Genomic DNA, 12,637 nt, shown 5'->3' with positions numbered 1-12,637 from the left:
CAGCCTTATTTTATAGCCCTGCGTTGGAGAGACGCTTGCGCGAAGACCCTGGGAATCCGTAAGGCCCAAGCAGACGGCTGCCCCTTTTTGCCTACATCTATCTCCCTTGCATTCTTGGGGAGCCCAAAACTATACAAGCACGGAAGCAAGCAGCACCTTGCTCCTTCTGCTTACCTGGCTGGTCCGCAGGTGCCCCGGAGCGCGCGCCGATGCTCCCCGACTCTGCCTAAAACGAAAGTAAGTCGGACTAGGAAATAGCAAGCGGCGGCAGGCGCGCGACCAATCAGCCAGGCGCTGCTTTCGGCGAGCAACCATTCAGGAGAGTGTGTTCCGCCTTCTTTGAATAATGAGGCTGTTCCCACGATTGCGCTCTCCTCCCTCTCCGGCAAAAGCACAGCTGTAGCTTAGCAAAGGGGCCGTGCTATAATCGTCCTCTGAGCTGGCTGTGTTCTTTTTGCAAACGTTTCCTAAAGCTAGCTAACGCTCTCTCTCTACCGTCTCCTCATCCCTTGCCCTTAAATATATATATATATATATATATAAAATATATAGGGAGAGCATTGTTCCCCTTGGCATATATAGGGAGAGCATTGTTCCCCTTGGCAAGATATGTGTGGGTGTGGTTTTTTATTTATTTAAAAAATATCAAATTCAATCCATATATCTCAGGGCTGTTGACAGATGTTTCTTTGACAGAATTTGACACTGCTGCTGCTGCTGTGTTGTTGTTTCTTTAATATATACTGCAGTTCAGAGGCAGTTCAAAGAAATAAATGCAAGATCAAGCACAGTAAATCATAGAATCATAGAGTTGGAAGAAACCACAAGGGCCATCGAGTCCAACCTCCTGCCAAGCAGGAAACACCATCAGAGCACTCCTGACATATGATTGTCAAGCCTCTGCTTAAAGACCTCCAAAGAAGGAGACTCCACCACACTCCTTGGCAGCAAATTCCACTGTCGAACAGCTCTTACTGTCAGGAAGTTCTTCCTAATATTTAGGTGGAATCTTCTTTCTTGTAGTTTGGATCCATTGCTCCGTGTCCGCTTCTCTGGAGCAGCAGAAAACAACCTTTCTCCCTCCTCTATGTGGCATCCTTTTATATATTTGAACATGGCTATCATATCACCCCTTAACCTCCTCTTCTCCAGGCTAAACATGCCCAGCTCCCTTAGCCGTTCCTCATAAGGCATCATTTCCAGGCCTTTGACCATTTTGGTTGCCCTCCTCTGGACACGTTCCAGTTTGTCAGTGTCCTTCTTGAACTGTGGTGCCCAGAACTGGACACAGTACTCCAGGTGAGGTCTGACCAGAGCAGAATACAGTGGCACTATTACTTCCCTTGATCTAGATGCTATACTCCTATTGATAATTAATAATTAAGCCAAAACAACAAAACACCCTCCCCCTTCCCACAGATGCATTTAAAAGGCTGTAGAATATTCATCAGCCAAAGGTTGATTGAATAGGAATGTTTTAACCTGGTGCTAAAAATATATAATGAAAGCACTAGGTGAATCTCCCTAGGGAGAGTATTCCGCGAACAGGGTGCCATTGCAGAAAAGGCCCGTTCTTAGGTTGCCACCCTCCAGATCTCACTTGGAAGAAGCACACAAAGAAGGGGCTCCGTTTGTTCTAACAGGGACAAAAAGGTTAGTGAGTTTGAGAGGATTGCATGAGGGCTTCCTAATTTTTGCATGTGCTTGGCAAAAAATAATTAGCAACCCAGTCCTAGGTGGAATCTACAAATCCAAGACTTGTAGCAAGAAGGGGTTTCCTGCACAATGCTCTGTAGCTCTACTCTGAAGTTAGCCCCCCCCCCCCCAGCTTCATAGGATTAGCTCCCAGTTAAAAGCAGGTAAAAGGGACGCGGGTGGCGCTGTGGGTTAAACCACAGAGCCTAGGACTTGCCGATCAGAAGGTCCCCACGACGGAGTGAGTTCCCGTTGCTCGGTCCCTGCTCCTGCCAACCTAGCAGTTCGAAAGCACGTCAAAGTGCAAGTAGATAAATAGGTACCGCTTTGGCGGGAAGGTAAACGGTGTTTCCGTGCGCTGCTCTGGTTCGCCAGAAGTGGCTTAGTCATGCTGGCCACATGACCCCGAAGCTGTACGCCGGCTCCCTCGGCCAATAAAGCGAGATGAGCGCCGCAACCCGAGTCGGCCACGACTGGACCTAATGGTCGGGGTCCCTTTACCTTTTTAAAAGCATATCAGATTACAGCTTCTGTTTAAATATTTGAAGCTTCCCTATAGTTTTGTACCTCCGCAAAGATCAGGTTTTCACAGTAGTGTGTTTCCTTTAGCATCAGTACTGTTGTAGGTAATATCTCAAACTCTTAGTAAACTATGGATATGGGGTGGAGAGAGGAGGGAAGATTTCACCCAACGTGGAACTCCAACCCACAACCCTGAGATTAAGAGAGTCTATGCCAGGAAATAAGTTTCCTGTGTAGAACTTTTCTTACATTGATGCCACCAAAGTTACCACCCTTTGAGCAATGAAGCAGAAGTCTGCAAAGCTGCCAAGTTCAATATTATCAAGCTTTTCGGTAAGGCAATGAACGGCCAGGGTCAAACATGCAGAAACCGCTAGGAAACCCCCAAAACCCCAGCCTGCTTTTTCCAGCCAAACCACACAGAAAGGGGAGGAGGCGGATGCCACGCCTGGGTGAAGGGCGGGAGGAGAGAGCTGTTCCTGGAACAGCACAGCCACACGTGCTTTCTGAGAAACAGGGACAAGTACGGGAAAGCCAGCGTCCGCAATGAAAACGAAAGTTAAAAACGGTCCCACGTGGTGGGAGCCTGGGGAGGGGAAGGAGAAAGAGCTAGCTTCAGAGAGATGGCCGGGAGGATTGCTTTGACTTCCTTTCTCCTTTCGATTTCAATAACCTCCTCTGAGTTAAAGAAAAGAAAGCAAAGCCCCAGCTTACTATTGCCGTGTTTCGGATCGATGCAAAGCGATATATGAGCGCGTCCATTGTAAAGCACTCTGAAAACAAGACAGGAACCCAGGAAGATCAGAGGGGAGATGTCAAGGAAATATTGGCATGGACTGAAATGGACAGTGTTGTAATTTGTTGCGTCTCCTGCACTGGCCATCATGGGGCGGCAGGGCTTAATAGATGATGCCAGGGAGCCCAAATCTGGTTTCACATCCTTCCTTTTAAAACAGGATTGCAGTGGAAGTTAAGGGGGCCGGAGATGGTTAATAGTACCCAGTTCCTATAGGGACGCGGGTGGCGCTGTGGGTAAAAGCCTCAGCGCCTAGGACTTGCTGATCGAAAGGTCGGGGTTCGAATCCCCGCGGCGGGGTGCGCTCCCGTTGCTCGGTCCCAGCGCCTGCCAACCTAGCAGTTCGAAAGCACCCCCGGGTGCAAGTAGATAAATAGGGACCGCTTACTAGCGGGAAGGTAAACGGCGTTCCGTGTGCTGCGCTGGCTCACCAGATGCAGCTTGTCACGCTGGCCACGTGACCCGGAAGTGTCTGCGGACAGCGCTGGCTCCTGGCTTATAGAGTGAGATGAGCGCACAACCCTAGAGTCTGGCAAGACTGGCCCGAACGGGCAGGGGTACCTTTACCTTTACCTTTACCCAGTTCCTTATTTGCATTAAAGTTCAGAATACTGCTCAATCAGAAAACTTTTTTTAAAAACACACGTATTATGCACACACTTCTGTTTGTACTTCTCTGAACCCCAAAATAAACTCTGGTCTATCTCATATATTAACCAATTTTAGCATCTTCTCCGGTAGCAATGGAGAAAGTGAGGACTCCAGCATGAGCAGAATGCCTTCCTCTTATCACCGTGGGCAAAGCTTGGTCCAGAAAGCATTTAGCTCTTTTGGTTCTGTGGTTGTTTCTAGTTGTCCTGTATACTAAGGCATACATTTATGCATGCTATTACACACACACACCTCTTGAAGGTTATGCAATGATCAAGAACAACAGCATTCATTATACATGCTTCATGTTTGCAAGTCCTTTCAGAGATTGAGAGGGGCTTGGGTAACTTCTAGTTTCTGAGACCCCTAGCCGTTATAAAAATAAAAAAATGACAACACAGGCACACACAAAAAAGACAGACATAATTTGAGTATTTATTTGACAAATGTTTTTTCTACCCTTCTTCTGTGCAAATGCACCAATTCATCAGATAAATCTTTTTTTGCCATTAAGATTTTTTGTTTTTTCATTATTCACTAAGGTACAGAAAACTAATGTAAAAAAACAATCCACGAACAGTAAAAATAGTCTATGGAGTCCTCTCTTAAAGGTAGTTCTTAACCCTTACCACTCACAGAAGGCAGTAGTCCCTCTTTATTCAGCTCATAGTGGTGAGGAGGAATGGAAGTTCCCCCAGAATGTCTGCTTTATATACATTATTTACACAATGGGCCCCACGTGATTGGCAAATTCCGGGATTCTCCTGTAGGCCGATCAGGTTGCAGATTCACTTCCACCTGGAGCTGGATTGGTTGGCTCCTGTGGACTAATAAGACTGCTGCATTCTGGATCTTATTTTTCTAGGACCAATCAGATTGCTGCATTCTGAATCCTATTGTTCTAGGACCAATCAGACTGCTGCATTCTGAATCCTATTCAACTTAGTACATAACATAAGCCCATTCCAATGTTCTTATCTCATAGTCAACTAGACTTAAAACTATAAAGACACAAAAATATAACAATTCTCTGCCATTCAACACCAACTTGAACCAGGCTCAGGTATCGGTAGTGGATTCTTTATATAATCAGCTGATAGTCATATTCACTATACACTCTCCAGCCAAGGGGGCCTGCTATTCTTTTGGCCATGCAAAAACCACTTGTCTTGGAGCTAGAAAATCCAGTTCTTAATCTGATGTCCAGCCGTTTCTGGATGTGTGTCAATTTATTCAATATTTCCAATGCGGCTAGGCTTTAATGAAAGGCCCAATATGTTTCCACACATAATTACGTTGCTTGCAGTCACTCTAGCTTGTAGTTTTTAAGGTTGCTTCGAAGAGTTATTCACACATATGCATGTTTGGCTCAGTTCTCCAATGTATCAAGGTTTAATATATTGTAAGAATGGCAGTTTGGTGCACACAGATTAAAATATCCCAAGAATAAATATATAGCAAAAATACATAACCTTTGTGGATATGCATGACTTGGAAGTTTTGTTGAAAACATGGTGGATTTTGGAATGGCTGCCAGGATTCATAGTTCGGGATCCAGAAGTGGCAAGAATTGAAATATAGAACCCCAATTTTTAGGGAGTGGGAAGGACAGCTTGCAAAGAGCAGTAGGAATTCTACTACAATTCTACATTAAATTATATCTATATAGAGTATAAAGGCAGAAATAATATTTTTAGACCTGTGCAACTAATTTGATTCTAGCTTTTCAGTAGTACATCCATTTCCTAATTTTTCATTGCCACTTGTTTCATGTACTAAGTTCTAGTCCCAGTTCAGACATAATGCTAAACCAGGGTTGTGAGAATAAGCCAAAGTGAGCTTTGGGCTTGCACAGTGCCAATGCTCTCCTCCTTCACATGCAATGTCAGGAAAGTGCATACTTCCATCCAGGGCCAGATTTAGGTTTGATGAGGCTCTAAGCTACTGGAGGTAATGGGGCCCTTTATATGTCCAGCTGTCCTTTGGCAACAACAAATTGTCACTGTTTTTTGTGTTGAATATATGCTATATGGTAATTTATGGACCTAATAGGTATCTAGAGCCATTTGCACATAACAAAATATGTATTTTATCAAAGTGATTGTTGAACTGAAATACAATTAAGAAGAAGTATATTAATAGTGTAATACAATTAAGAAGTATTGGGGGGGGCAAGAGAGTGGGGCCCTAAGTTATAGCTTGTTTAGCTTATACATAAATCCGGCACTGCTTCCATTAGCAGTTTTAAATCATCTGCAGCTTTCTGTTATGGCAAAACTGAGAAAATGGGGATTTATGTTCACTGCGCTTAGTTCAAACAAGCCAGGACTAGAAGAAGAGAATCATAGAATAGTTGGAAAGGACCACAAGTACAATCTAGTTCAACTTGCTACAATGCAGGAATCTTTTGCCCCACAAGGGGCTTGAACCTATGACCTTGAGCTTAAGCATTTCATGCTGTATTGACTGAGCTATCCCTCGGGGTAAACCATGGAGAGCAGGGGTGGGGTGCACAAGCCAGAGGCTTATCACAGTTTGTTCTTTGGGCCCAATCCATGGCTTAGTGTTATGTCTGAACCAGGCCAAGTACAGTGGTGCCTCGCAAGACGAAAAGAATCCGTTCCGCGAGTCTCTTCGTCTAGCAGTTTTTTCATCTTGCAAAGCAACCCTATTAGCGGCTTAGCGGATTAGCGCTATTAGCGGCTTAGAAAAAGGGGGGAGCGAAAAAAATCGCAAGACTCGCAAGACGTTTTCGTCTTGCGAAGCAAGCCTATAGGGAAACTCGTCTTGCGAAGCACCTCAAAAACGGAAAACCCTTTCGTCTAGCGGGTTTTTCGTCTTGCGAGTCATTCGTCTTGCGGGGCACCACTGTATTGACTTAATTTATGAAAACAGAGTTTGGTCAAAGACAATTGTGTGTGTCTGGAGGAGTGATGAAGAACCTGTGGTTCTCATCAACACCAGTCAGGATGACTAACAGTAATTGATGATGGCAGTTGTACTCCAGAAACGTCTGTAGGGCCACAGGTTCCCCATCTGTGCTCCACAGGGTACAGATACAGTATCTACAAAGGGAACTAGAAAAACATCTTCTTAGGAATGTTTCTGTTTAAAAACATACATATGCACTTTAGAATCGTCAGTCAGCTGAATATGGAGAACTTAACTGGAAGAGAAGAAGAAGAAGAAGAATCAATCAGTTTGTGGAAATTCGTTGCTGTTTGTTTTTCTTAAATGCAAGTTGAACTACAGCTTGCTGGAAATGAAAATGCCACATGTGTATCTGAAAACTGAAAGCTGAAGCAAACAAAAGATCTATTTGTTCCCCTCTTGTGAAAGATTGACCTAATTTTCTACTGTGGTGTGAAATCCAGATGTTACGTTATGAAGAAGGCACAATGGTACTGTTGACCCAATTAATTCAGCGCGCGCGGGGGGGGGGGGGGGAGAGAATATCACTGAGGATTAGAGGCCCAATTTGATCTTTAAAATCATTTTTAAAAGACCCAGCTTCGTTTTGGAAGTTTGTGCCGTATCAGTTCTGCGGAGGAAACAGTACTAAATAAGCAAAGTGTTGTCTTTTCCTTAGTTGGTGGAGGAATGTGCAAATTATACAAAACTATTCATCATAGCGAAAGAAACTGCAGCCTACTGAGGGCTACAGATACAGTAGTTTGGTTATAAATGTAGAAATTTTCTCCTATAAGCATACATTTATCAGGGTGCTGTGTGCAGTGTTTGCATAATTCCTTAAAATGTAAGCAGTTTCTGGAGCTGCAAGGTAGCAAACATACATGCATGTGCAGGGAGTCTTTTAAGAGCGGCTGCAAGAATTTTATTTGGAAATGGTTTATTGCTTCCTAACCATGTGAAGAGCTAAGTGTTTTGGAGTACTATTCTCTTCTCCTCCTGACAAACTACTCAGTCTTCCCTATAATGCTGTCCTTTTAGCAGGGGCTGGCTTAGTGTGCTGTCTGAACCCAGAATCACTGTTAAGCTGTCCCCCTCTCAACCTGAGTGGGAGCCAAGAACAGGTACAAAGCGGCTGCAATTTGCTCAGAGAGAGACCACCCATTTGCATTAAGCCATCATTTCATTTCACATTATGTAAGAACACAGTCACTAGCTCTTTCGTTATAGTACCTGATAACCAGTGCTGACATACTTAGTGCCGTTTTATCAACAGCGGGAAAAAGTTAGTGACAATAAAGCTTTGCGCAGTCCAGTACAGTGGAACTTCAGAAGTCGAACGGAATCCGTTCCGGAAGTCTGTTCGACTTCCAAAACGTTTGGAAACCAAGGCGTGGCTTCCGATTGGCTGCAGAAAGCCGTGGAAGTCATGTCAGACGTTCAGGTTCCAAAGAACATTTGCAAACCGGAACACTCACTTCCGGGTTTGTGACGTTTGGGAGCCAAAACGTTTGACTCACAAGGCGTTCGGGATCCAAGGTACGACTGTATTCTAAAATATACACTCCTTAACAGCAACTCTTCATTTGTTAACCACAAGTTTAGAAGAAATTAAGCTTGGAACGTACAGCAGTTTCCATTACAGTAGGGCTCAGGTGTTCTCTCAAAACAGCATAGACACTTGGAGACATGGGGAGAAGGTCTGATGGAGAAGGTGGGTCTGTGGAATCACTCAGGCTTTAAAAAAAGAGAGACAAAAATGACATCTTGAATGAGTAATACGTGAGAAGCAGATACTGTTGTAAGGGACTGAGCTTAATTGATGCCTCAGGCACATACAGTGGTACCCCGGGTTACTGACACTTCAGGTTACAGATGCTTCAGGTTACAGACTCCGCTAACCCAGAAACAGTACCTCGGGTTAAGAACTTTATTTCAGGATGAGAACAGAAATCGCACAGTGGCAGCGGGAGGCCCCAAATGGTACCTCAGGTTAAGAACAGTTTCAGGTTAAGAACGGACCTGCAGAACGAATTAAATTCTTAACCCGAGGTACCACTGTACTCTAATTTCACTTCCCATAAATCCTGGATGGTTCACCCACTTTTTAGGAGAGGGGTTCCAAGACAAAGCAGCAAAAGAAATGTCACTTCCTCTGCTGAAGAGCAACATACCAATTGGACTGGTATGCCAGACTTTCCACACTAAGAAGTTTGGGAAACGCGACTTAATCAGCATGACTCACATTTTGGAGACTGGGATAAATACAGAGGGGACGTAACCTTTGGTTCCTCCTTCCATAGGCCTTGGCGCTAAATTAAAAGCAACAACAACAACATCATTATGGACATTAAATCTCCCATCTAGGAAACCAGAAGTGCATATTCAGCAGTGCAGCCGGGTGAATTTATTCTTCACTGAAGACAGCTGGTGGGGGAGGACACATAGCTCAGAGGCAGAGCACACATTCTTCACGTGCACAAGGTTCCAGGCTCAAGTCCTGGCCAAAAGTACTGGTGACGGGAGAAGCTTCTGCTTGGAACCTTGGAGAACCACTGCCAGCCACAACTGACAATACTGAGCTAGGTGGACCAATTGTTTGACTCGGTATATGGCTGCTTCCTATGTTAAAGGCTGCTCCAGAAGTTCTTAGGATGGGGCTTAACCACATTTGACTTTCTGATCTGTGCTTGTGACGGGGCATACAGTTTTTGTATGTCTGGTTGAGTAATTAATCTTGCAGAGAACGTTCCATTTAATATCGCATTTGTGAGGGAGACGGGGAGTGACTGTTTTTGCCAAGCCAGATTGCTTTTTCTTCTTTGCTAGTTTCGGTTTGTATTTTTGTTACTGCTTTGATTGTAAGATGTCTTGTGCACCACAAGAAGTAATTAAAAATGGACAAGTCTAATCTGTTTTTAAAGAACAAATGTGGCAAGCATGAGCATCGGGAGTTTGCATGCTCAGCAGTTTTCATGTAAAATGGTGGGGGAATTTATTATTATTATTATTATTATTATTATTATTATTATTATTATTATTATTTAAGCAATATCCTACCTTCATTTGGCTGAGAGCTATAGTGCTTTCCAAAGGCTTTGTCTTTGGGAATATCTGGATAGAGATATTTCAGTGGGTTTTCAGGAATGTTGTCTGCCATAATAACTTTGTAATCTCGTAAAATATCAGCAAATGGCAGCGCAGTTAAACGACCCTTATTATATGGTTCAACAGAATGGAAATTCACTTCTCCTGTGAAGGACAAGATAGTTATGAATAAGCAGACAGATAGTTGAGTGCAGGTTGTTTTTTGTCAAATGGAAAGAACCACAAACTCACTTAAAATAATAAAAATGCCAAATACACAAATGCTGGCCAGCTGAGAGCTGAGACAAGTAACAGATCCATTTCGTCCTAACCTGTTAAGGTACCAACTGAATACACTTTATAGGGGAGTACTGCAACCCAGAGAAAGAGGTCCAAAGAAGCTACCGAAGTCTTTATTTAATCTTACATCTGTAGTTAAGGTAGCACTGAGATTTGCATTAAAAGCAACATTCGAATGATCTAAAAAGGATCCTAAAATGTTTGGTACTGGCAATTTGGCATGTGAGATGAAAAGGGAGGGTGGGGCCAGGCCACTAGCGTGCATTTCCCAAATTGCTTTTTGAACTCGTGGATAAGGGCGATAGGGGACTGGAGTGCAGCGTTCAGCATGTTAAATTATAGCACATACCATTTTCTGACCGCGATACCCAGGTAAAAGTAATCCCTCCTAAGTTGCTTTCACTAAACCTCAATAAAAATGTTCCAGGCATCTTGTCCTTGAGCAAATTTCTCTCTTTTTCTTTGCTTACAAACCCCATAATACATCTGTAAAAAGAAAAAGAGGAAAAGAAATAGGTTTATATGTGCACAATGCTTGTCAGAAAATCCTGTGGCACGCTAAAGACGAAGAGCTTTTGGGGACTAAAGAATTTTTCTAAGGTGCCACAAACACTTAGTTGTTGCTGCAATTTGTTGACCACACCAGAGCAAAATGTGGACCCCATCCCAGTGTTGTCCTGGACCTTTCCCACTTTAAATACACAGGTTTACAATCCTGGACATTTTGGACTTTCCAAGGATTGAAAATCCCTGCATTTCAAGGGGAGGAAATCTGAATGAAGAATGTCTTATGGATGTCTTTACATTAAAGGAGAAACAGACCAGTGTGAATCCACAGTTTGCTCTGGTGTGGACTAGTTCTAACTTGCCTACCCCTTTAGGAACCAGGCAAAATGTTATGCAGCAAACACATGTAATTGCTGGTCACCTGCAACTTTTTACATTCAAACTGCAGCACGGAGCTCCGAACTTTATTAGGGAAGTGGTGCTGAATGGGATGTTTACGGCTTTTCTGCTATTCTGTTTCGTATTCTATATTGCTCTCCTGAAGTAGTTTTTGGCAGACCGGTGGTTCCTCATCATGCTTGTCTCTAGAGGGATCAGCAAAGGCCCTATGATCAGTATTCAGGTGCCAATGACCCTGTGATAAACTTCCATACAAAACAAAAATGCAACCCATTGCAGTAAATATTTCTGCACTTTCAATACATAGTCTCTTAAATAGGTTTTTGGTCAGGTGATGAGGATTATAAATGTAATTCTTGGTAGTATTCTTGCTAGATTGGTAGATTCTTGGTGTAGCAAAGGACATGCACCGAACAGAATTAATTACTTGCAAGGCAATGTTTAACCTTATATATTATTTTCACTCACATTTTCTGCTTAAAATATAATAGTAACCAACGACACCTAAACAGTGTATACAATTCTCTTAAAACAGTAACCATCTTTTAAAAAATATGGATACATGATATAGTATCCATATACCAACGACACCTAAATGGTGTATACAATTCTCTTTAAACAATAATCATCTTTTTAAAAATCTGGATACATGATATTATGAAATTATATTTCATATTTACGTATATAAATTCTTTTGTAATGATTTTATTTTTCTGGATTTTTTTTAAAGGCTTTTGGTTAATTATGCAATTTTTGCTGACTCAATCCAATGATGCTTTTTGTGAACCTAAAATTTGTCAAGAGTTAGGTATTGTTAATGTTATAATTTGAATGCATATTACCTTTTTTTTTTTTTTTAAAAAAAAAGGATTGTGTTTGTTTTACTCTGCTTTTGTTAACCACCTTGAGTCTTTGTGGAGACATAAGCAGGATTTTTTAAAACAACAACAACAACAACTATTAAACCTGAAGGATGGGGAGTAGGAAATGGGTTCAGTACTTTTCCTTTCCCTCCAGCAGGGTCAGTAGGAGTTTCCAGGAGGCAAGTTAAACCACACATATATGAGGGAGCAAAAATTCAGAAAAAATCAGATCATGGATACTATTTTTTTTTTTAGGTCATAAGTGGTTTGGCTTGAATTCTCAACCAGCTGGATAAGCAAAATGCTTAAACTGGCTAACAAAAACTGCAAATACATCTGAAATAAATGGTGGCTGTGTGCACACATATTCCTGGCAGAAATTCCTGTGGTTAATCTTTGTCCTCTTGCAGAACTGCAAGGTTCCACTGGAAGTTCCCTGGAACTGAGTGGCAATGACATTTTCATCTGTGCACTCGGGTGAATCATAGTGTTGCTCTGGTGCAGCAAAACAGCCAGGTATTACAATTGGGGCTTGTGCACGCCAGAGTTTACTATGTTCTTTCAGCTGTTTGCGTTCCCATTTGATTTGCATAGCTCACATTGCCTTACCCTTTCGATAGCACCAGTCTCAATGCTTTCCCCAAGTGAATTTGGGTTTATGCAATACCAGCAGGGCTTTTTCTCTGCCTGAACTCATTTCCAGCACCTCTCAGGGGGGCGCCATTGCCATTCTAAGAGAATGAGGGAGGTGTTCATGGTGAGACCTCTTTTGCAAGAAAAATAGCACTGGATACAGGGATAATCAGATACACTGGAGGAAACTGGGGGCACAGAACATTTGTTTTGGTGTTTTGGGGTGAGTGGATCAATATCCATTTCTGCTTCTCTCTTTTCCATGCCCACTACT

General features: G+C 42.8%; 1 protein-coding gene across 4 annotated transcripts in view; it reads right to left on the bottom strand.

The window, feature by feature from the left end:
• Window positions 1–6,340: 6,340 nt before the first annotated feature.
• The window catches only part of STAT4 (signal transducer and activator of transcription 4), a 32,937-nt gene continuing 26,640 nt past the window's right edge, over window positions 6,341–12,637 (bottom strand). For 3 of the 4 annotated variants that reach the window (XM_081872964.1, XM_081872965.1, XM_081872962.1), the window contains exons 20-24: window positions 10,311–10,447; window positions 9,635–9,826; window positions 8,820–8,886; window positions 8,203–8,311; window positions 6,342–6,830 (exon numbers count right to left, since the gene is read on the bottom strand). In XM_081872964.1, the coding sequence (XP_081729090.1) occupies window positions 6,804–6,830; window positions 8,203–8,311; window positions 8,820–8,886; window positions 9,635–9,826; window positions 10,311–10,447 (532 nt within the window). In that variant the 3' untranslated portion in view covers window positions 6,342–6,803. Of the gene's footprint in view, window positions 6,831–8,202; window positions 8,312–8,819; window positions 8,887–9,634; window positions 9,827–10,310; window positions 10,448–12,637 lie in introns of all 4 variants that reach the window. The other variant, XM_081872963.1, reaches the window with a different exon arrangement.

This window comes from Podarcis erhardii, assembly GCF_964252035.2.
Source record: "Podarcis erhardii genome assembly, chromosome: 1".
In the NCBI taxonomy this organism is placed as follows: Eukaryota; Metazoa; Chordata; class Lepidosauria; order Squamata; family Lacertidae; genus Podarcis; species Podarcis erhardii.
Note: the sequence above shows the minus strand (reverse complement) of the source record. Positions and strands in the feature narration are given on the sequence as shown.